The sequence below is a fragment of the Chrysochloris asiatica genome, unplaced genomic scaffold, assembly GCF_000296735.1.
Source record: "Chrysochloris asiatica unplaced genomic scaffold, ChrAsi1.0 scaffold00161, whole genome shotgun sequence".
NCBI classification, from domain to species: domain Eukaryota; kingdom Metazoa; phylum Chordata; class Mammalia; order Afrosoricida; family Chrysochloridae; genus Chrysochloris; species Chrysochloris asiatica.
Genome location: NW_006408679.1, coordinates 4,388,925 through 4,413,474, shown reverse-complemented (window position 1 = coordinate 4,413,474; position 24,550 = coordinate 4,388,925). Strand labels below are relative to the sequence as shown.

Here is a 24,550-nt window from a genome sequence, read left to right as displayed (position 1 = left end):
AAATACCCAAAGAACACTCCACTCCTCTGAAAGCTTCAGCCCAGGCACTCAGCTCTAGCTCCATGAGTGAGCAAACCTAGCTCCCAAGTTACATAGCTGGAGACACCCCACTCTGCAAACAAGCATCCTGTCCAAAGGCGCTCAGCTTTACTTGCTCGGTAGGCCAGAAACCCCACCACTCTGTCTCATGCTCTGGCTCTTGATTCTGCTGCCAGAATTGACTCCTCTGACTTTCCTCATGTCATAGTTTTCTGTCCCTGGGCTGAGGAGTTTCAAAGCACAGTCATCTTGCGGTCCAAAGGACACACTTTACCCTTGGTTCTGCCTCTTTGATGGTATTGATCTCCCTCCTGCTGCTGAGATGCCTCATTTTATATCCATGTTAGAATTCTACGCTTTCACAATTAGCCCTGTTAACAGTCACTCATAAGGGAATCATATAATTCATCAACATCCTTTCCCCACCTTCTCCTACCTAGCCCCATCAGGAAAAGGCACATAGTGGAGATTTTCAAAACCTGTAGCTAGGAGAGACATTAAATAATTCACTACATTATACAAAGTGTAAATAGAAAATGGTCTTAACTGATTGCAGTTTTAAAATCTTGCTTTTGCAAGTTTAAGAAAAGTGTATGACCTGCAAACATATTACCAGAGTTCCTTTCAGGGCCTTAGAAAGGCCTGTGCAAGTGAGAGTGCCTAAAGCTTCGGTTTCTTTAGGTTCATAGTAATTCCACATTTAACTGGACCACTTCTCAAATGGATATGTTAATACCACTTAGAATCTAATAGACAAGGCAGAAGCCGCACAGTGCTTTTGCTTCCCACAAATAACTTCTCATCAGTTCTAACAGTATAAGCATTTGTGCACACATCTAAGTGAAGATATATAACTTAAGAGTATTGTACAAATGTCAAATTATATTCCCAAATTCAAAATCAAAAAAGTTTAAATATGCAACTACATTCATTCCTATGTATTGGAGGACTTGTTTCTTTATTATAGAAAACTACCAATGAGATTAAAAGTGTTCTGCCAGCTTTTGACAAGGCAATCGTGGCTTTAAATGCTTTGGACAAAGCCGATGTTGCTGAATTAAGGTAAGCAATTTATCTAGGTTTCTTTGGAGTTGGGAAAGCTCAGACCATAATTTAAGTACATGGTGAAATAAAATAAAGTACTCCATTTTTAGATTAAGTCATTTCTATCCATCTAAAAATGAGCTATAGTAACATAATGATTACGAGTCATGCTGCTAACTGCCAAGGTTGGCAGTACAAAGCTGTTCCGTGGGAGAAAGATGAGACTTTCTACTCTCGTAAAAATTTACAGCCTCAGGAACCCTCTACAAGGTCGCTATGACTCAGAACTGACTCCACAGCACACAACCGCCTCCGCCACTACCCATATGTTGTTGTTGTTATTGTTAGGTGCCATCGAGTTGGTACCAACTCATAGCGACCCTATGTACCACAGAATGAAAACTGTCAGGTCCTGGACCAACCTCACAATTGTTGCCACGATTGAGCCCATTGATGCTGCCACTTTGCCAATCCATCTCATTGGGGGCCTTCCTCTTTTTCTCTGACCCTCTACCATACCAAACATGATATCCTTCTTTAGCAACTGCTCCCTCCTGACAATATGTCCAAAGTACAAGAGACAAAGTTTGGCCATCCTGGCCTTTGAGGAGCCCTGTGGATGCATTTCTTCCAACATGGATCTGTTGGTTCCTTTGACAACACATGGCACTTTCAATATTCTCCTCCAACACCATAACTCAAAATCATCAATTCTTCTATGGTCTTATTTGCTATCCAGCTTTCTCATGCATATGAGGTTATTGAAAATACCATAGCTTGGGTCCAGTGCACCTTAGTCCTCAAGCTAATACCTTTACTCTTCAACATTTTCAAAAGTTCTTTTTGAAACTTTTCAAAAGGCAGCAGATTTTCCTAATGGCAATATGCCATCTGATCTCTTGACTGCTACTTCCGTGAGTGTTGATAGTTGATCCAAGAAGAATGAAGTCCTTGACAACTTCAATCATTTCTCCATTGATAAGAATGTTGTTTTATTGGTCCAGTGGTGAGGATTTTTGGTTTCTTTACACTGAGATGCAATCCATACCAAAGGCTATACTCTTTGATCTTCATCAGTAAATATTTTAAGTCCTCTTCACTTTCAGCAAGCAAGCTTGTATCATCTGCATCGCAGGTTGTTAATGAGCCTTCATCCAATCCTGATGCCATGTTTTTCCTCATATAACTCAATTTCTCGGGTTATTTGCTCAACATACAGGCTGAAATAAGCATGGTGAAAGAATACAACCCTGTCGCACACCTTTCTTAATTTTAAACCACTCAGTGCTCCCATGTTTTGTTCGAACAGCTGCCTCTTGGTCCATGTATAGATTCCTCATGAGCACAATTAAGTGTTCAGGAATACTCATACTGTGTAACGTTGTTCATAGATTGTCATGATTCACACAATTGAAAACCTTTGCGTAGTCAATAAAGCACAGGTAAACATCTTTCTGGTATTCTCTACTTTCAGCCAAGATCCATCAGACATCAGCAATGATATCCCTCGTTCCTTGTCCTCTTCGGATTCCAGATTGAACCTCTGGAAGTTCTCTGTCAATGTGTGCTTGCAGCCGTTTCTGTATTGCCTTGAGTAAAACTTCACTCACATGGGATATCAAAGCTATTGTCTGATGATTCTGCATGCCATTGCGTCACCTTTCTTTTGAATGGGCACAAATACGGATCTCTTCCAATCAGTTGGCCAGATAGTTGTTGTCTTTCAAATTTCTTGGCATAGATGAGTGAGTGCCTCCAGTGGCTCTGGATCATATGCTACCTCTTGAAATGGTTGAACATGAACCATTTCCTTTTGGTACAGTGGCTCCGTGTATTCCTTCCATCTTCTTTTGATGCTTTCTGCGTCATTCAGTAATTTGTCCAGAGAATCCTTTAATAACGAAAGTTGAGGCTTAAATTTTTCGTTCAGTTCCCCCAGCTTGAGAAATGCTGAACTTGTTTTTATTTTTTGGTTTTCTGACTCCAGATCTTTGCACATTTTGTTGTAATATTTGGCTTTATCTTCTCGAGCTGATCTTTGAAATTTTCTGTTCAGCTCTCGGACCTCCTCATTTCTTCCATTTGCTTTAGCATCTTTATGCTGGAGACCAAGTTTCAGTGTCTCTTCTGGCATCCATTTTGACCTTTTTCTTCTTTCTTGTCTTCTTAATGAATTTTTGCTTTATTCATGTATGATGTTCTGGATGTCATCCCACAAGTCTTCTGGTCTTCGCTCTTTAGTGTTTAATATATCAAATCTGTTCTTCAGATGATCTCTAAATTCAGGTTGGATATATTGGTGGTTCAGTGGTAGAATTCTCACCTGCCACATGGGAGGCCCCAGTTCGATTCCTGGCCTATGCAGACTTACCCATATAAAAACTAAAAAAGACAGCCCCAACTTACAGAATTCCCAAGGCTATAAATCTTTATAGACGCAAACTGCCAAATCTTTCTCCCATGAAGTGGCTGATGGGTTCAAACCACTGACCTTTAGATTAGCAACCAAGCAGTTTACCACTGAGCCATAAGGGTTCCTTCTACCCATCTAAAATACTTGACAGTTTTCATTATTTGTGGCAAACATATCAATACTATGATGCAATTAATTATAATGCATAAGGCATACAAATACTTTGTGTATCCTTTAAAAATACTTCTAATTAAACTGTGATGTGGCAGTTTGGTTGATTGCTTATAAACTGAATCTGAATCTTAAAGATGTAAAACTGTGCATCTTAGAATTGATAAACTACATTGTAAGTTAGACTAGAAGGATAATTTGTCAACCATGGTGACTATCAAAGCACCTCTCAAGAGTGTTTAGTCCACTCAGTGGGAAAAGAAGACTGTCTTCAATAAGTGGTATTAGGAAATTTGGATTTCCACATATAGAAAAATAACAAGCTCCATGTACCAAAAAAATAAAAATTAATTAAAAATGGATTAAGAACCTAAATGTGTAAACTAAATCCATAAAATCCTTAGAAGAAAATGCCAGGACAATCAGGGCAATGCTGTTAGGCCCAATTTTCAACAATGGATTATCTAATAAAATAACAAAAGCACAAAGAGCAAAAGACAAAACAGATAAATGGGATCTCCTAAAAATTAAGAGCTTTTGTTCATCAAAAAATTTTACCAAAAATGTTAAACTGGACTGCAAGGTTGGTTTGAACTGCAAGGTCAGAGGTTCAAATTCACCAGCTGCTCCTTGGAAACCCATACAGGGTCACTATGGGTCAGGACTGCCTCAGAGCACTTAACAACAACAACAACTGGCTATTTGGAAAATATCTTCAGAAGCCATATATCTGATAAGATTCTAATAGCCAAAATATATATAAAACTTCAATAACTAAACAGCAAAAAGACAACCCAATCATAAAATAGGTAAAAGACTTGAATAGGCATTTCATCGAAGAAGACATTTAAATGACCACCAAACACAGGAAAAGATACTCAAAGTCATTAGCCATTGTTGTTGTGAAGTGTCATCTAGTTGGTGCTGGCTCAAAGGGACCCTGTATAGGGTTACTGGGGAGTGGCTGGTGGGTTTGAACCATCGACCTTGTGGTTAGCAGTCCAGTGCTTATCCTACAGCACCACACTCAGACTCCTTATATTAACCATTAGCCATTGGTGGTGGTGAGCTGTCAAGTGGGGTGCCTACTCTCTGGGACCCTATATAGGGTTTCCAAGGCTGTACATCTTTATGGGAACAAAAAGACTCATTTTTCTCCCTCAGAGAAGCTGGTGAATTCGAACTGCTGACCTTGAGACCAGGGCTCCTTCCACCATTAGATGCAAATTACAACCACAATGAGATACCATTTCACTCACACTGGGAGTCCAGCTGTAGAGTATTTGAGATCTATAGGAATACAGTAAGGGAGCCCTGGTAATACAGGTGTAAAGCACTTGGCTGCTAATTGAAAGGTTCTGTGGTTCAAACCTACCAGCTGCTTTATGTGAGAAAGATGTGGCAGTTCGCTTCAGGAAAGATTACAGCCTTGGAAGCCCTATGAGGCAGTTTCTACGCTGTTCTATAGCTTCTCTATGAGTCGGAATGCACTCCACTGCAGTGGGTCTGGGTGACTTGATAATGGGTGTTGAATACTGTAACATTACCCAAAGATACCCTTTTTAAACACAGTCTTCCTAGCATAGGGAAAACAACTAAAGAAAAACTTGTAAGAAAATAAAGGAACAAACAACATATGTTAGGGTGCAGACATCTGCACTTGTTCATTATCATTTAAATCTCTGAGTGGAATATTGTTATCTTGAGCCCTCCAACAAACAATGAGAATTCACCTATTACAACTTTGAATTGCACCATTATTTTATAGAAGTGGTATTTCAACTAAAGATGGGCAATATAGAACAAATCTATTATGATATTGCTAACACATTTTAACTCTTGGGATAAGGAAAAAACAGAAAGGTTGTGAGGTTTTATTGGGGAGGGGGATGTATTTTAGAATGAAGAGCAGAGCATGTCAAAATGCTGAAATTAATCCACCTAAAGTTGAAAGTCAAATACACAGAGGAGGCAAGTTATTTCTGGACTGTTTTCCCCCCTCTTTTTCACCTCATTCATATACATTTATTGTCATGTACAAGTATTCATTTGTTTAGCAAATATATTGAGCGCACACTAAGTACCAGGCTCCTTTCTAGGCACAGTGGTTATAGAAGTAAAGGAAACAGACAAAGGCCCTGCTTGCCTATGTTTGAATGAGGTCTCTCTGCTGAGGTGATACTGGAGCAGAGAACTAAAAGAAATATGGAAATAAGCTAGGACAATATCTAGAGGAGTGTTCCAGGCAGACAAAATGAAAAGTATAAGAATCTTAAGGCAGAAAACTGTCTGATGGATCTCAGGAACTACCAAAGACCAGGATGGAGGAAGCTCAGAGAACCAGGGGATAGGTCAAGAGATGGCATCAGAGGTAGCAGGGCTGGTCCTTTGGACAAGATGTTGGGGAGGAGGAGATGCATGCAACTTTGTTCTAGAAAGTACTGTACTCTTGGTTTTTCTCTGGCAGATATTTCTAGAAGGGAGCCATCAGCTCAAATCCCTTTAGCCTAATTTCCAAGCGGCATTATATCTCAGTGGTTAAGCACATGAACTGTAGTACTTCCTGGGTTGGAATCCTAGTGCTGCTATGTACCCACTGGCTGGCTGTATAACCTCTTGAGCCCAGGAATCAGCTTCCAGTGGCCCAATAATAAATGCATTACTGATTATTTGAGAGACAAAATTCCCATCTACCCTTTCTCTCCCATCCCCCTACGGGACTGTGATATTTATGGTGGAAATTTCAGGTCAGGATGAAGAGAAGTCAGATATACATTTAAGGGGGGTCGGACCTTACATACCCCTTTAATTGCAAGAATAGAGATAACATCCCACTACCACACACACATACACACACACACACACACACACACACAGTGTCTCTGTCAAGTACTCCTCAGCAAATCAGCCCTGGAATGAAACAGGGACATTACTACTTTATCTCTGTAGTAAGTTCTTTCTTGGGAAAATAATTCATCTCTAACTCAAGCATTCTACATAGAATTTATACAGTTCATCTTCCTTCTGTTCGGATTCATAGCAACCCTGTATAGGGTTTCCAAGGCATGACTTTTAGGTTTGAACCTCTGATTTTGTGGTCAGCAGTCTAATGCTTATCCTACAGCCCAACAGGACTCCTCCTAAAGCAAAACTACCCATATATTAAAGACATTCAAAATTTTAAAGATAGACAAATAGCAACTTAGCTATATGTTGACAAATAGTTCTCCTTCTCAAAATGCTTGCCCAAACAATGTGTATATTGTCTTCTGAGGTATTTTACAAGGTGCATTTGATTTCAACTGTGAAGTTAATTAGATGTTTTATTATCTATTACAGAGTATATACAAGACCTCCCTTCCTTGTACTGACTGTCATGAATGCGGTTTGTATTCTTCTGCAAAAGAAACCTAACTGGACCACAGCAAAATTACTTCTTTCAGAAACAGGCTTCCTTAAAAAACTGATAAACCTTGACAAAGACAGCATACCTGAGAAGGTAAAAAGTGCTCAGGGGAAAAAAAAAAAAAAAAAAGTTGATCCCTATTTAATGCATAGTTGATGCATCTGATATCTATAATCTCTAAAAACCAAATAGAATTATATTCTATGTCTGGAATGGAATTCAATGGTGAAAGTTAAAAGGGCAAGCTGCATATCCAGACTTAATGGGTTTTCCTGGAAATATCAAGGAAAAACATGTCACCAACATTGGAAAATGCCTTGTTTCCAGATGCCTTTCAATAATGAAAGAATACAGAAATGAGAAGGCAGCAGGAAGGGAAGGTCTTTCTAGATGGATTGAATTCAAGTGCAATGAGTAGATCAAAGTGCTAAGATTTCTTTTTTATTTACTTAACAAATGTTCATATATCAGTACATGCCAGGCACTAGTCTGAGCACTTTACAAATATTCATTCATGTGAGTGGGAGGAGATGGACAACAGATCGGAGCATAGAAAAAAAAAGTAAAGGTAGTAAGGTAGTCTGGATACCTTACCAAAGAGTTTTACTGGAGCAGAATTAATTCAGAAGACTATGGATTTACTGTAATACTTGAAGGAAGAGGAAAGAGGGGCCAAGGTCCAGGTAAAGCAGCAGAGTTCAAGGCACATAGAAAGGTCAGAATCCCGGTGTAGCTCTGTAGAATCAGCACTGGACAGGTAACCACACAATAAGCAGTTCAAACCCACCAGTCACTCCTCAGAAACCCTATACGGGATTGCTATTAGTCAGAACTGACTCAACGGCACTTAACAATATAGGTAGGATAGATCATGTTCGAGAAAGAGTCTTGTAGAAAGAAGAAACAGATATGGCAGGGAAGGCAATAGGTTTCATAGGTAGGAATAGAAAGAAAAGGTCAAATGTCACTGATGTAGCTACAAACCAAGTAACACGTGGAAGCCACCAGAAGCTGAAACCTCCCGAGGAAGGGTAGTTCTGCCAATGCCATGATTTTGACTTCTGGCTCCCAGAACTGTGAGATAATAAATTTCTGTTATTTTAAGCCACCCTATTTATGGTCATTTGTTACAACAGCCATAGTAAACCAATACAGATTTTGGTACCTAGAAGTGGGTGCTGTCCTAACAAATGCAGACATACCTCAGAGATATTGCAGATTTGGTTCCAGACCACTGCAATAAAACAAATATCACAATAAAGTTAATCACATGATTTTTTTGTTTCCCAGTGGTATGGTGCTGTAGGATAAGTACTGGACTGCAAGGTCAGTTTGAACTGCCAAGTTGGTGGTTCAAACCCACTACTGCTCCCTGGAAACCCTATACAAAGTCACTATGAGTCAGAACCAATTCAACAGCACTTAACAACCATTGTAAACATAACTTTTATATGCATTGTTGTTATTAAGTGCTGTCGAGTCGGTTACAACTAATAGTGATCCTATATGGGGTTTCCAAGGAGCAATTGGTGGGTTTGAACCACTGACCTTGTGGTTAGAAGTCCAGTGCTTATCCTACAGTGCCAGTTCTAATCTCCCAACCACTCATGGGAGAAGGATGAGGTAGTGTGCTTCCATAATGACCTACATCCCTGGAAGGACTACAGGGCATCCAACTCTGTCCTGTGGGATCACTGTGAACCAGAATCAACTCAATGGCAATGGGCTTGGGTAGTCTATTTAGTATGCAATATGCAATAGCATTATAAAAACATTTGCAATATTGTAATAATTGCTAAAATATGACACAGAGAGCACATGCTGTTGGAAGAAATGACGCCAAAGGATGCTTGACCCAAACCTTCAATTTGAAATTCAATAAAGTGAAGCAGGAAGGCATGCCTTACCTAAAAAATTTGTAATTGGATAATGGGTCGAGACTGGAAGACTGTTTAAGCTGGGATATTACATAGGAGTTGAATTTATAGCTAAGCTCAGGAACAGACAGACAGATTTCTAGGCATATAAATGGCATTGTTCTGTACTGAACAAGTGAATACTAATTAATTTTTTCAATAAACATCTTTTGGGAAAGACGTTATGATCGGCTATAGGAATAGAATAGTTTACAACCAATGCATTCCTTAATATTATGAAGTTTACATTGTAACAGGGAAGATATACATTGAATTGCTAACTATATAATTCATTAATTAGTTATAATAATGATATGTGCTATTAGGAAGTTGTTGTTGTTGTTGTTGTCAGGTGCCATCGAGTCGGAACCGACTCATAGCAACCCCATGCACAGCAGAACGAAACAATGTCCGATCCTGGGCCAACCTCACCACCGCTGCCACACTTGACGCCATCAATGATGTCACCTGGCTGATCCATCTCGTTGGGGGTCTTCCTGTTTTTCTCTGACCCTTCACCTTACCCAGCATGACATCCTTCTCCAGCGACTGTTCTCTCTGGACAATATTTCCAAAGTATGAGAGACGAAGCTTACCTATTAGGAAGTACAGGATAATATATGAGTAAGGCAAATTTTCTAACAATGTTATGTGCATGTTATTCATGAATTATTGCAACAACTGCTAACTCTCTAAAGCATTCTTAGTGCTTTTGTTGTTGTTGTGTGTTATCCAGTCAGTTTCAACTCATAGCAACCCTGGATAGCGTTTCTGAGAGCAGCTGGTGGGTTGGCAATGCCAACCTTGTGATTATCAGTCTAGTGTTTATCCTACATAGCCATACCAGGGTTCTTAGGAAATCTAATTCCCTATTATTTTGAAGCTAACAATAGTTAAGAGCTCTTCAACAACAACAAAATAAACATATTTTAAAATAATAATTCATCCAAAGAATCACTTATTAACAAAAAGCATAAGCTCCTTTTAAAATGATAAAAAGAGCACCAATAATCAAGTGAGAAAGGACTACCTACTACCTAATAATTCAGCAAACTAGTTCTCTCCTTCCAGACAAAGGGAGAGATGCCTGGTTAGCTACAGTCTGTAAAAGGCGTCATTCTGATGATGGATCCCAAGAATAAATGAGTTGCACATCTGATTCTAATCTAAGTTGTATCTTTTAGATGTGGTGGGCCCATGGGCATGTGGCACAACTCAAGTAGTGAAACTCTTTTGCCATACCACTGTTACTGACTAGAAAGACCTTTAAATAGAAATGGGCTCTGACAAAATGCCTTTTGGAGGGGGTTTGGTGTGGGCAGAATGGAAGGGGTGGTGATTATGTGCCATGGAGTCGGTTCTGACTAATAGTGACCTTGCATAGGGTTTCCAAGGCTGTAAATCTTTACGGGAGCAGAAAGCCTCATCTTTGTCCTGTGGAACCACTGGTAGTTTCGAACTGCTGACCTTGAGATTAGCAACCCGATTTGTAACAACTACACTACCAGAGCTCCTTGGGAAAGGGCTCTGGTAGCATAGTTCCTAGTTACCTCACACCTAAAGTATACAGACGATGTCAGATCTCCTCATATTCCAAATTCCCCAATGCAGGAGAAAGGTAACATAGGGGCTTTTAGATGCTGCTGTTGTTTTGCTCTAAAGTGAAATTTCTTTATTAAACCGATGGTAAAAACTACGTTACCAATAGCAAGAACCAGATGTATTTAATAAAGGATATTCCCCTCATCTTATAAAAATTACTAGTACCGGGGCTGTTTTTTCACCCAGGTGTATATTTGATCCAGCTGTTGTGAAGAGGCGTTGTGGTTGTTAAGTGTCATCGAGTTGGTTCCAACTCATAGCAACCCTGTGTTGGGTTTCTGAGGAGCAGCAGCTGATGGGTTTGAACTGCTGACCTTGTGGTTCACAGTCTGGTGTTGATCTGATGGCACCACACCAGGCATGTTGTAAAGAGTAGTGGGGATTTTCTGCTATGAAAAAGAAATTCATTAGAATGTAGATTAAACAACAGATCTATACTATTTCTTTCTCTTGTAATACATGAACTGTATTCTCTCTAGGCTTTTATGAAGCTGAAAAAAATTTTAAGCTTACCTGATTTCAATCCAAACAAGATTGCTCTGGTTTCTGTTGCTTGTTGCTCTATGTGCCAGTGGGTTATAGCTTTGACTAACTACCATGAAGTACAGAAGGTATGCTTTTCCTCCTAAATATCTGTAACGGTTTGAAAATAGCATATGAAAGTCCCACAAATCATTTTTAATTAACAATGCTCAAATGAAATTCTATGGAAAACAACACCTGATGAAAACCACTTTAATCAAACATTATTATAATTCATGTAGATGTCAGGTATTTAATTACTGCATTTATGACAACCAGGCTGTTTATTTTTTTATTTGCTCATCTTAATATGTTTTACCATAATAAGCTACAGTAGATGCCTTTTGTACCCATAAATTTAGGAACATTTATCTCCCATACATAAGTGCTATTTTTAACAGGAAGCTTAATATTTTTTTTAAGCCTAACTCTTGTGATCTCCTTTTTAAGGTGATAGGCCCTAAACAAATTCAAGTAACTGAAGCTCAAAATGTCCTTCAAATTGCAAGACAAAGGTTGGCGGAGAAACAAAGAGGTTTACAAATGGTAAGAAATGTTTTCGTTGTTAAACTTTGGATACCTTTAGGAACTAAACAAAAACATTTCAAGAAGATCATTATGTCAGTAAAGCTAATCTCTTAGAGTTAAAATGGAGATGTTAATATGGGTCCTGAAGAGTATTGTAACGATTAATTAAGATAAGTAATATATATATATATATATATATATATATCTTTGTTAGTACTTGCAGCATAGCAAAACACTAAATACATAATTATAATTGTCTCAAGGTATTTTAAGTAGCTATTTTATCAGTTTAATCCCAGGAGAGCTTTAGAACTTTAGTCTACCAAAGGCTTCTACCCCATTGCTATCAAATCGATTCTGCCTCATCGGAACCCTACAGGTCAGAATAGAACTAATTGCTCCCTAGGTTTTCCAAGACTATAAACCTTTACAGAAGCATACTGGCACATCTTTCTCCCACCAAGCAGCTGGTGGGTTCAAACCCCACTGACTTTTGGTTCATAGGCAAGCACTTAAACCAATATGCCACCAAGGTTCACTTCCAAAGGCTTACCCAGTGTCAAGCTATGTTCTGTAAACACCATAACATCATTCTCCACGACTAAGAGACAAAAAGAACTAGATGGTGCTCGACCACCAATACCAACTGTTCTGAAAGGGCTCTCATTAGAAGGTCCCAGATAGAATACGAGAAACTATGGAACAAAGCTCAAGCTTATTTTAAAAAATACTGAGACTATGGTTCTTGACAACCCTTCAGGTCTAGAAAGGAACTCATCCTCATGCCCCAATTTTCAACCAAGAAGTAGATACATATGTAAAGGGGATAACAACTCTAGTAAGGTCTGCTCATCATGGAATGGTCAGTAGTTCAAAATCAAAAGGACAATATTTACCTAAGGACAAAGTTGATAAGGGATAGGAAGGTGTGGGTAGAACCCTATCCCCAAACCTTGCTTGCTGGAATCGAAGAGAACATAAAATATGTAATGGTAAAGACCAAAGATTATAGCCTCAGTGTAAAGAAAACAAAAATCCTCACAACTGGATTGTGAGCGTCATGATAAATGAAGAAAAGATTGAAGTTGTCAGAAACTTAATTTTTATTGGATACACACCCAACATTCATGGAAGCATCAATCAAGAAATCAAATAATATTACATTGGTCAAATCTGCTGTAAAAGCTCCCTTGAAAGTATTAAAGAGCAAAGATGTCAGTTTGAGGACCAAGATGCACTGACCCAAGTCATGGTATTTTCAATTGCCTCATATTCATGTGAATGTTGGACAATGAATAAGTTGGCAGGAGAAGTAATGCATTTGAATTATAGCGTTGGAGAAGAATATTGAAAGTATCATGGACTGTCAGAAGAACAAATAAATCTGTCTTGGAAGAATTACAAAGAGAATGCTCTTTAGAAGCTAGGATGGTGACACTTGGTCTCTTGTAGTTTGGACATGTTGTCAGGAGAGATCAGTTCCAGAAGAAGGACATCATGCTTGGCACAGTGGAGGGTCAGCAAAAAAACAGGACGACCCCAATGAGACGGATTGACGCAGTGACAGCAGCAATGGGTTCAAACGTAACAATTGTGAGGATGGTGCAGGACTGTTATACATGATTCAGAACACACTCAATGGCACCTAACAACAACACAACTTGTTCTCCTGCTGCCCATAATTTTTGTGTGGTTTTCTTTTTTCTTTTTTTTAGTATTTTATATATTTATCCAGTAAAGGTTTGTTTATAATGTAATCAATTTGGTTTGGTTTGCTTTTTTTAAAATAGACAATCATATTGTTTATTTAATAGAACATCAACTTTGTCCCCATACCTGCTTAAAACTGGAATTTCCTATTTCCAGTCCAGTAATAATATAATGACAAAGCTAATCAGAGTAAGCTACTTAGAGAAAACTAAGATAACACAGCTCAGTTTCTTTTAACATGCAAAATATAATCAATTTGTTTTTGTTATTAAATGAAAGGGAGAAAATTAACTGTAAATTTCAGTCAGACACTCACTCACTAATACTCTGCATTCCCTCCACCTCTCAATCACACACTTGAGAAGCTTCTAGCATTTTTACTCATTAAACCCAAAGAAGTACATTTAAATTGTATGCTTGAGTTTAGTTACTAACTCCACTGGTTTTCAACTTCTCTTAGAGGTTTAACTTTCATTCAGTTATGTACTGTCTTCTATTTTTAAAATATCTTTTTGTTTACCTGGGTCTTAACATAAAAATGTTCCTGAAAAATCTAGGAAACTTAGGGGACGGGTGGGAAATTATCCCAGATCATATTAAATCTGAACATCAGAAACATTACCTTGGGAGACTGCAATGTGTGCCATATAATAGACAATTCATGTGTTTCATTGAATCAATAGGCTTTGCACTTTGATATTTAAATATTTTACATCATGAGTAACAAGGAAGGGAGATTTCCCTGAAGTAGCCAAGAGAAGGGAGAGGGGGAATGGGCAAACAGACATGAATGACATAATGTATAAAAGAGAAAATAGCTGCATAATTACTTTAATTGAACTGGGAATAAATAAAAAAATCATTGGAATAAGCATGCCAAAAGTATAGCACTGTGAGGTTTTGTCTTCTGTTTTGATATTTTTTTGCTTTTGCTGAAATTGATAGATATTTTCAACAGAGTAACATATTTAATATATATGTCATTTTTTTAAGTGTCATCAAGTCGGTCTGACTCATAGCTGTCCTGTGTAGGTTTTCAGAGGTTTTATCTTCAAGGGTGAAGAAAATTTCATCTTTCTCCCATAGAGCAGCTGGCTTGAACCACAGACCTTGTGATTTGCAGCCCAGTTCTTCTTTTATGGAGATGCCACACTCCCATTTTATTTATTTATTTGTTTATACATGTGTGTATGTGTGTGTGTGTGTCAACAGTTTAAACCTACCAGTCACTCTTTGGAAATCCTATCAGTTGGAACTGACTCAACAGCATTTACAGTTACACCTGCCTCTTGGTCTATGTACAGGTTCCTCATGAGCACAATTAAGTGTTCCAGAATAATCATTCTCCACAATGTTGTCCATAGCTTGTCATGATCCACACAATCAAAAGCCTTTGCATAGTCAATAAAGCACAGTTAAGCGTCTTTCTGTTTTTCTCTGGTTTCAGCCAAATCCTTCTGACATCAGCAATGATAGCCCTCATTCCTTGTCCTCTTCTAATTCTGGCTTGAACCTCTGAAGTTCTCTGTCAATGTATGACTACAGCTGTTTTTGTATTGTTTTTAGCAAAATTTTACTTGCATGCTATATTAATGTGTTGCCCATAGATTTCTACATTCCATTGGGTCACCTTTGTTTGGAATGGGCAAAAATATGGATCTCTTCCAGTTACTTGGCCAGGTAGTGTCTTCCAAATTTCTTAGCGTGTATGAGTGAGTGCCTCCAGTGCCGCATCAGTTTATTGAAAGATTTCAATTTGTATTCCATCAGTTCCTGGAGCCTCGTTCTTTGTCAATGCCTTCAATGCACCTTGGACTTCATCCTTCAGGATCATTGGCTCTTGATCATATGTTACTTCTTGAAATGGTTGAACATCATCCATTTCCTTTTGGTACAGTGACTCTTTGTATTTCTTCCATCTTCTTTTGATGCTTTCTGCATCATTCAATATTTTGTCCATAGAGTCCTTCAATATTTCAAGTCGAGGCTTGAATTTTTTCTTCAATTTCCTCAGCTTGAGAAATGCTGAGCATATTCTTCCCTTTTGATTTTCTAACACCAGGTCTTTGCACATTGCACATTTCATTATAATACTTGACTTTGTCTTCTCAAGCTCACCTTTGAAAAGTTCTGATCAGCTCTTTTACCTCCTCTTTTCTTCCATCTGCTTTAGCATCTCTCTGCTAGAGAGCATCTTTCTGAGTTTCTTCTGATATCCATTTTGGTTTTTTTTCTTTCTTTCTTGTCTTCTTAATGACCTTTTTCTTTCTTCCTGTATGATGTTCTCGATGACATTCCACAACTCTTCCGGTCTTCAGTCATTAGTGTCTAATGCATCAAAGCTGTTCTTCAGATGATCTCTAAATTCATGTGGGATATATTCAAGGTCATATTTTGGCTCTTGTGAACTTGTTTTAATTTCCTTCAGCTTCAGCCTAAACCTGCATATAAGCAGTTAATGGTCTATTTCACATTCTGCCCCTCAGCCTTGTTTTGACTAACGATATGGACTTCTTCCACCATCTCTTTCCACAGATGTAGTTAATTTGATTTCTGTGCATTCCATCTGGTAAGATCCAGGTGTGTAGTCATATTTTATGTTGTTTAAAAAAGGTATTTGCAATGAAGAAGTCATTGATCTTGCTAAATTCTATCATACAATCTCCAATATTATTTCTATAACCAAGGCTATATTTTCCAACTACTGATCCTTCCTCTTTGTTTACAATATTTGCGATTATCAATCCATCTTAATGGCATGTTTGATCAATTTCAGACTGGAGAAATTGTTAGAATTCTTCAATTTCATCATCACTGACTTTAGTGATTGGTGCATAAATTTGAATAATAGTGGCATTAAATGGTCTTCCTTGTAGGCATATGTATTTTATCCTATCATAGACTGCATTGTACTTCAAGACAGCTCTTGATATGTTCTGTCTGATGAATGTAATGCCATTCCTCTTCATTTTGTCATTTTTGGCATAGTAAACCATGTGATGTCAGATTCCAAATGGCCAATGCCAATCCATCTCAGCTCACTAATGCGTAAGATTCTGATGCTTATACGTTCCACTTCATTTTTGACAATTCCCAATTTTCCTAGATTCATACTTCATGCAGTCCATGTTCTGATTATTAATGAGTGTTTACAGCTGTGTCTCTTCATTTTGAATTGTGCCCCATCAGCAAATGACAGACCTGACGGTTTACCCCATTTTGCGTCTTCACAGTCAACTCTACTTTGAGGAGGCAGCTCTTCCATAGTCGTATTTTGAGTAACTTCCAATCTGAGAGGCTCATCTTCTGACATTGTATCTGACAATATTCTGGTGCTCTTCATCATATTTCAATATTCAATATTCTGGTGCTGACAGTGTGCCACTGCTCTTCATAAAGTTTTCAGTAACTAAATATTCTAAAATAGTCCATCTCTTCTTCTTCCAAGTCTGTGTTTGTCTGGAAGCTCAGCTGAAACCTTGCTACCATGGGTGACCCGATTGGTAGCTTCAGATTCACAGTAACACGTAAGCCACCACAGTGTGACAAACTGACAGGTAAGTGGTGGAACTATATCCTTAGGCAATGATTTCTTTAAGAATTCACCAAATGTTTCTGAGCAGGAAAGTTACCAAGATAAGTAGGAATTTAAGGAAGTTATCTTATTGACTATTCATGAAAATAGATGACATTTTCAGATGACATCCTAGGAATAATTTGTGTCTTCATGCTATCCATCTAATTTCTAAACTCATCAGTTCCTCTGATCTACTCAGTGTATACCTGGGGTTTGAAAGTTCAATAACAACAACATATATATTGTAATAGATTCCATCTTTCCAGGAAGAGTTTCTAGGATGCAAAAATTAAGTAGTTACAATAATCTATTTATATAAATGACAGATAAACTCTTAAGGCAAAATCAGTTTTGTCTTAATAACAAATTAATTGTCTTTCAGATTGAAGAACATTTGCTGTCTTTGCAAGCAACCTACAAAGATATTATTACTGAAAAAATACTGCTAGCAAACCGGAGAAAACTAGCCACGAAGCGCTTACAATGTGCATCTGTCTTACTAAGTGCTCTGGAAGATGAGAAGGCATGACTTCCCTTGTTTGATATAGACTTCAAAACCCCAAAATAATTTTTACTGCAGGCTATATCATATGCCTCCTAAAGCTATATTGCAATCCAATTTCCTATTAAGACCAGTAATCCTATTTGGATACAATAAATGTATCCTGGTCAGGTAGTCTTAAAACAGAGATTACAGAATACAAGGATCAGAGGTTATTTCCTTTTGTTCATAAAACCTTAGCATATTTTTGTCTGATGAGGTCATAAGCAAACCTTTCAAAGAGTATATCCTGACCTTTCCCTTTCTAAGCACAGAAGGAGTCCTGGTGTGGCGCTGTGGGCTAATGCACTGGACTGTAAAGTCGTTTGAACCACAGGATCAGTGGTTCAAGCTCACAAGCTGCTCCTTGGAAACCCTATACAAGGTCTCTGTGGGTCGGAACTGACTCGACAGCACTTAACAACAACAAGCACAGAAGCAACACAAGCTGTGTATATAAAGCATAAGTAAAGCCAAAAGGGAGGTGATGTCCTGAGGAAAGAAAATATAAATTTATTGTATCCTGTCAAACTTCAGACCCTTTTTATCTTACCTTTGTACCACTCTTCTGTTGTGTCCACCTTCTGTATACTTGAGCTGGCTAGAATCTTGGTTTAGTCATACCATACCTTACTCAAGGGATGTTACAAAATTCTCAAGTTATTTTTAATTTGGTTTGATTGTTTAAATCAAACACTGTGGGATAAGCACTAGACTGCTGACAGCAAGGCCAGTGGTTCAAACCCACCACCCACTCCTTTTTAGAAACCCTTACAGGGTGGCTATAAGTCAGAGAGATTCAATAGCATTTAACAACAACAGCATGGCAGACTCGCGAACCAAACAGGAGGGATTATGTAGTCAGGCCAAACACAGAGAGATCACAGCTTTCAGAAGTTGATGATATCCCTGAGGGCTCCATATATGCCCAAAGGCAGTGGCCCACCAGCATTACTCCAAATGTTAAGCTTCCAAAAGAGAGGATTCTTGCTCAGCGTGCTTTTATTCATTGGCCAGTCAAGCACATACATGGTTGAGGAAAGAGGCAGTAGAGCACAGTGACTTAGAACAGGAGCTCTGGAGCTGGAGAATGCGTTCAGAGCCCAGCTATGCCCCTCAAAAGCTTTGTAATCTTGAACAACTTGCTTAACTTCTCTGAGCTTCAATTTCTTCACCTTAAAATGAAGCCAATAGCATCTCCTAATAGAGCTATTGAAAGGAGCTCTGGTAGCATAGTGGTTACGAATCGGGCTGCGAAGCTTAAGGTCAGCGGTTCGAAACTACCAGCCGCTCCACGGGAGAAAGATGAGGCTTTCTACTCCCGTAAAGATTTACACCCTCGGAAACCCTGTACAGGGTCGCTATGGGTCGGAACCGACTCGACAGCATTTAACAACAACAACAACAACAACAATAGAGTTATTGAAGATATCAAATGAGATTTTCAAAGTAAAGTGTACAGCAAGTAAGGAATCAATAAATGCTGGTTATTGTTATTATTGGAGGCCTGGTGTGGCGCTGTAGGTTAATGGACTGGACTGAAGAATCAGTTTGAACCACAGGTGGGCGGTTCAAGCTCACCAGCCATTCCTTGGAAATCCTAGACAGGATCGCAATGGGTTGGAACCAACTCAATGGCACTTAACAACAACAGTTGTTATTATTGAACATTAGAAATAATGTAATGAACTGATCATTTTTTAAAATGTATCCAGCTTTATTACACAAAGGATTTGAAGTGGTTATCTATCAATCTTAGCAAATATGACACCACTGACAAATCCAGGAATGAAAATAGTGTTTCCCTCAGAAGCTGTTCATTTTCAAACATGAGTCGGAACCAACTCGATGGCACTAAACAACAAAAACATTAGTTTTTATTCAACTACAACTTGAAAACAGTAATTGTTGTTTTAAGTTGTTAAGTGTCGTCTGACTCATAGCAGCCTGTAAAGGGTTTCTGAAGCTTTAAATCTTTGCGGGAGCAGAAAACTTCATCTTTCTCCCTAGGAGTGGCTGGTGGGCTCCAACTGCTGACCTGGTGACTCACAGCCCCCAAAACAGTAATTGCAACAACAGATTAAGCTTGGAGACCTTTCATTTTTCTTAATGTCTCAATACATGTCTGATGTTACATATAAAATATAAATAACTCATTTTTTATTTTACCATTTAGATTCGATGGCAAGAAACAATAAATCAAACAGACAAGAAGTTGAGAGGAATTTTGGGTGACATACTTATTTCAGCAGCTTGCATTGTCTACAGTGGAGTATTAACAGCAGAATTTCGTGAGCTGATTGTGAATCAATGGGAGAATATCTGTGCTGAAAATAACATTTCTTTGTCTTCAAACTTTTCACTAACCCAAGTCATGACACAAAAAAATGAGGTAGGTGCATGTTTGTAAGATCCAGCTGAGTGGCTTCTAGTGTTGGTCTGGATTTGGGATGTTTGTGCATTTAGGGGTTTATAAATAAATTTTCCCTGGATAATTTTGAAAAATGAAAATATTGAAGTATATTCTAGGCTCTAAAAATTTTTTGAAACATTTTATAGTGAATTGAGTGAAGGTTTGCAGAACAGATAGATTATCAGTTTTACAGTCAACAAATCAGATACTTTCTTGCATCTCTATGACTGCATTTTCCTCCATGTAACAACAGTTATCCCACTTCCAACCTCTGGTTCCTATTTCCATTCCACTCTCCTTCCCAACCCTTCTGAACTTTGTCTTTAGATAAATGTTGCCCTTCTGATTTTGAATGGATGACTATTCCATTGTAAGCATACCTTACTAGTGTTGTTCCCTCACCTACACCTATATACCACTTGGTTTAAAAATGGGGCCAGAAAGGTGAGTTCCATTCTGAACCTGAAGGGTAGCCAAGGGCAATAGTCTCTCCAGTTCCTTGGGTCTCTTTTTGAACAGTAAGCTGGCTCTTTTTTATAATTTTTAGTTTTGTTCCACACTCTATCCAATGTGATCCCTTTCAGAGCAGGTGGTAATGGTAGCAGGGCACCATCTAGTTCTTCTGGTTTCAGAATTGTGGAGACTGATGGTCACATGTTCCATCAGTCCATTGGACTAATTGATTCCAAGCATCTTCAATTTCATCGCTCTTCTTTCTTCCACCCATGGAAAGATCGATAGTTGCAGTTTAGATGGCCTCTCATCAGCTTTTAAGATCTCAGTTACTACTCACCAAAGTAGGATATAGAACATTGTCTTGGTGGACTATGTTATGTCAACTAACCATGCTGTCCCCCTAGACTATAGTCCTGAGCCCCCTGACCCAGCAACTCATTGCCTCAAGGTGTGTGATAATGTCTAAGAAGTTTTAGTCACTTTGTCCCTTTAATGTTCCACTGCATTCACAGATGTGTTTAGAGTGAAGGTTAATACCCATATACAAATATCCTCTGTCAAACCCTTATATATATGTGCATATACTGCCACTCTCTATCTCATACCCATTCAGCCTGTGTGTCTCTCTATGTATCTACCCATATTGTTGCTGTTAGGTTCCATCCAGTAGGTTCCGACTCATAGCAAACTTATGCACAATAGAATGAAGCTCTGCCCAGTCCTCTCCCAACCTCACAATCATTGCTGTGCTTGAGCCCATTGCTACTGCCACTGTGCCAATCCATCTTGTTGCAGGTCTTCCTCTTTTACAGACCCTCTACTTTACCAATCATTATTTCCTTCTCCAGAGACTGGTCCCTCCTGACAATATGTCCAAAGTATGAGAGATGAAGTCTGGCCATCCTGGCTTCCAAGGAACATTCTGGCTATACTTCGTCCAACACAGATTTGTTTGTTCTTCTGTCAGTCCATGGTACTTTCAATATTATCTTCCAACACCTTAACTCAAATGTATCGATTCTTCTATGGTCTTTTTATTCATTGTTCAGCTTTCACATGCATATGAGGTTATTAAAAACCCTATTGTTGGTAAGTGCCATTGAGTCAGATCTGACTCATAGCAAGCCTGTATAGGGTTTCCAAGGAACAGCTGGTGAGTTTGAACTGCCAACCTTGTGGTTCAAACCAACCTTGTGCTCTAAAACATTGTTACATATATGATTATGTATATATAATCATATATATATATGATTATATATATAACAGTATTTACCTCTATCTCCTTTAACCCTTGTATTTCACCTCATTAGATTTTAATTTTTTTAAACTATACTGCTTATGTCTCAGTTTTTATAGCTCTCATATTTCTGGTCCTCTGAGCAAATGTCACAAAATATTATTTTTCCCAATGTAGTACTACTACCTTGTCTTAATGAATATAGCCAACTTCTTTCCCTGAAGCCTTTAATTAAGTGGGAAAAAGAAGTAAAAACGTTCTAAGCTACAGAGAGTATCCTTAGACACAGTCAAAAATATAGTTCTCACATTTATTAATAATTAAGATTTTTTTTCTATAGTGTAAATTCTCTACTGGTGTTGAGATGATAAAAAGGAAATTGCTTACTTTTTTAACTTCTCCAAGAGTAATTTTATACCTGTTCTCTGTCTCACGTTGTTGTTGTTACTAAGTGCCACTGAGTGGATTCTGACTCATTGTGACCCTGTATAGGGTTTCAGAGGAGCAGTTGGTAGGTTTGAACTGCCAACCTTGCAGTGAGTAATCCAGTGCTTATCCTACAGTGCCACATCAGTACTCCATAACAATTTTAGGACTAGATAGACATCCAATTTATATGACAGAGGTAAGTATATCCCATTTATTAAACAAAAACAAAAAATTAAAGTTCAGAGAGTTTAAGGCACTTGCTCAAGGCACAAAGCTAATAAGTGAGCAAGCCAATACTCAAGCCAGATGCCCCTGATGGACTAACTCTCAAACACTGCACATCGGGTCTCCAAATTTTCTGGTGAAGTAAAAACATCTGTAGGTTGGCACTGACTCCCAACTGCCCCATCACAGACATTCCTTTTGTCCTACCATGTTTGAATGGGCAGAGTCAACTTTGGTAATCCAAGAATCTAACTCAGCTTTCAATGCATGTTAGAATCTCATAGGGAATTAGTAATAATACAGAAGATATTAGCAGCATGATCAATAAGTGAACTTCATGGGCATATAGAATATTACAGCCTACACCTGCAGTTTACATATCATATACAAAAACATAGGAAACATTGCCAAAATTGATTACTAATGGGTCACAAATCAAATTTCAACAAATGCCAAAGGACCAAAATCACACATAATATGTTAAGTGATCAAAATATAATTAAGCTTGTTGTTGTTGTAGTTATGTGCTGTCGAGTCAGTTCTGACCCATAGCGACCCTGTACAGAGTTTCCAAGGCTGTAAATCTTTACGGGAGCAGAAAGCCTCATCTTGCTCCCGTGGAGCAGCTGGTAGTTTCGAACTACTGACCTTAAGGTTCGCAGCCCGATTCATAGCCTCTACGCTACCAGAGCTCCTTATAATTAAGCTAGAAGTCAGTAATTAAAGATAATTTGAAAATGCTCATATTTCTGGAAATTTGGAAAAGTACTTCTAAACTAACAATAAGACAAAGAAGACATCAGAGTTGAAAAAAATTTTTTGAAAAAATGTTTTTCCTTTGAAATTGGAAACATGACAAGAGATGTCTACACTCTCCACTTATATTTAACATTATCCTGGAGGTCCTGTGCAGCACATAAGACAAGAAAGTGAAATGAAAGATTTTAGGTTTGGAAAAGAAGAAAGAGTCAAAAATATAATTATTTTCAGGTGCTATATAGTTAGAAAATCTGAGAGAATCTATAAATATGTTATGAGAATTCATAAAAGCTTAAGCATCGTTATTAGAATTAAAATCAGTACGTAAAAACCAATTGTATGTCTCTATACCAGCAACCAGGAGTTCTGATAGTATAGTGGTTACAAATTAGGCTGCTAACCTGATGGTCAGCAGTTCGAAACTACCAGGTGTTCTGTGGGAGAAAGGTGAGGCTTTCTATTCCCATAAAGATTTACAGGCTCAGAAACCGTGTACGGGGTCGCTATGAGTCTGAACCGACCCCACAGCATATATAACCACAACCATGCCAGCAGCAGAGAATGGAAGGTTTTTTTAATACCATTTACTTAGGCATCACTCTGAATTTATCAAAAGATATGCAAGATTTATATAAAGAAAATTATAAAATAGCATTAATATAAGAAATCTAAATAAGTGAAGAGTTGTATCACTTTAATGAATTTCAAATCTCAGTATTCTAAAGTTACCAGTTCTTTCCAAATTGACCTAGATACAATGTAATCTCAATCAAAATTGCAACCTCTTTGTGTGTGTACATGTGTTGTGTGTGGATAAGTGTGCACATTGCCAAACTGATTCTAAAAGTTATATAAAAAGACAAAGAGACAAAATAGCTAAGATGCTGTTGATGATAGGTGAGCTGGATGGGAGGACTTGCTCTATATCAAATATCAAGATTTACTTTAAAGCTACAGTAATTAGGAAAGTTGTATGGTTTATTGGTATGTATGTGTGTGCCATTGCAAAGATAAACAACTAGACCAACTGACCAGAACTGAAAGCCCAGAAACAGACGTAAATCAAACTTACATGGAAATTTGATTTATGCAAAAAGTGATATTACAGTGACATTGGGAATGGATAGTCTTTTCAACAGGTAATCAAATATCCATTTTAAAAAGGAAAGAAAAAAACTTGACCATTACTTTATATCATGCACAAAACTCAAATGTAGCTGAATCATGAACCTAAATATGCAAGACAAAATAATAAGGCACACAAGAACAAACAATGGCAGATCAGGTAGAAATGCAGTGAGTAGCTCCGTCAGCAACAATACAGAATACCAGACCAAGCAGGCTCAGGGGATGCTTCCAGATCTCTGAACCACATATAAAGGAATATTTAGAAGGTTGGAAGGCTTATAGGTAGGGGAATTTGTAGCAGAAGCAAGAAATCCATTGCTTTCTAGTTCAAGATGCCCAGCCACTTCTGGAGCCACCATCTTGGGTGAGGCCAAGCAGGGTAAGGATCAGAGCAGCCACAGACAGATGACATAACCACGGAGATAAAGGTGTGG

The 24,550-nt window shown here is 38.2% G+C and overlaps 1 protein-coding gene across 1 annotated transcript in view; it reads left to right on the top strand.

Annotated features, from left to right (window-relative positions):
• DNAH14 (dynein, axonemal, heavy chain 14) overlaps positions 1–24,550 on the top strand; it is a 641,625-nt gene that overhangs the window by 422,522 nt on the left and 194,553 nt on the right. Inside the window, 6 exon segments of the mRNA XM_006871162.1 lie at positions 1,007–1,101; positions 7,007–7,166; positions 11,071–11,202; positions 11,564–11,659; positions 17,311–17,451; positions 19,646–19,861. Coding sequence (XP_006871224.1) covers positions 1,007–1,101; positions 7,007–7,166; positions 11,071–11,202; positions 11,564–11,659; positions 17,311–17,451; positions 19,646–19,861 — 840 coding nt within the window.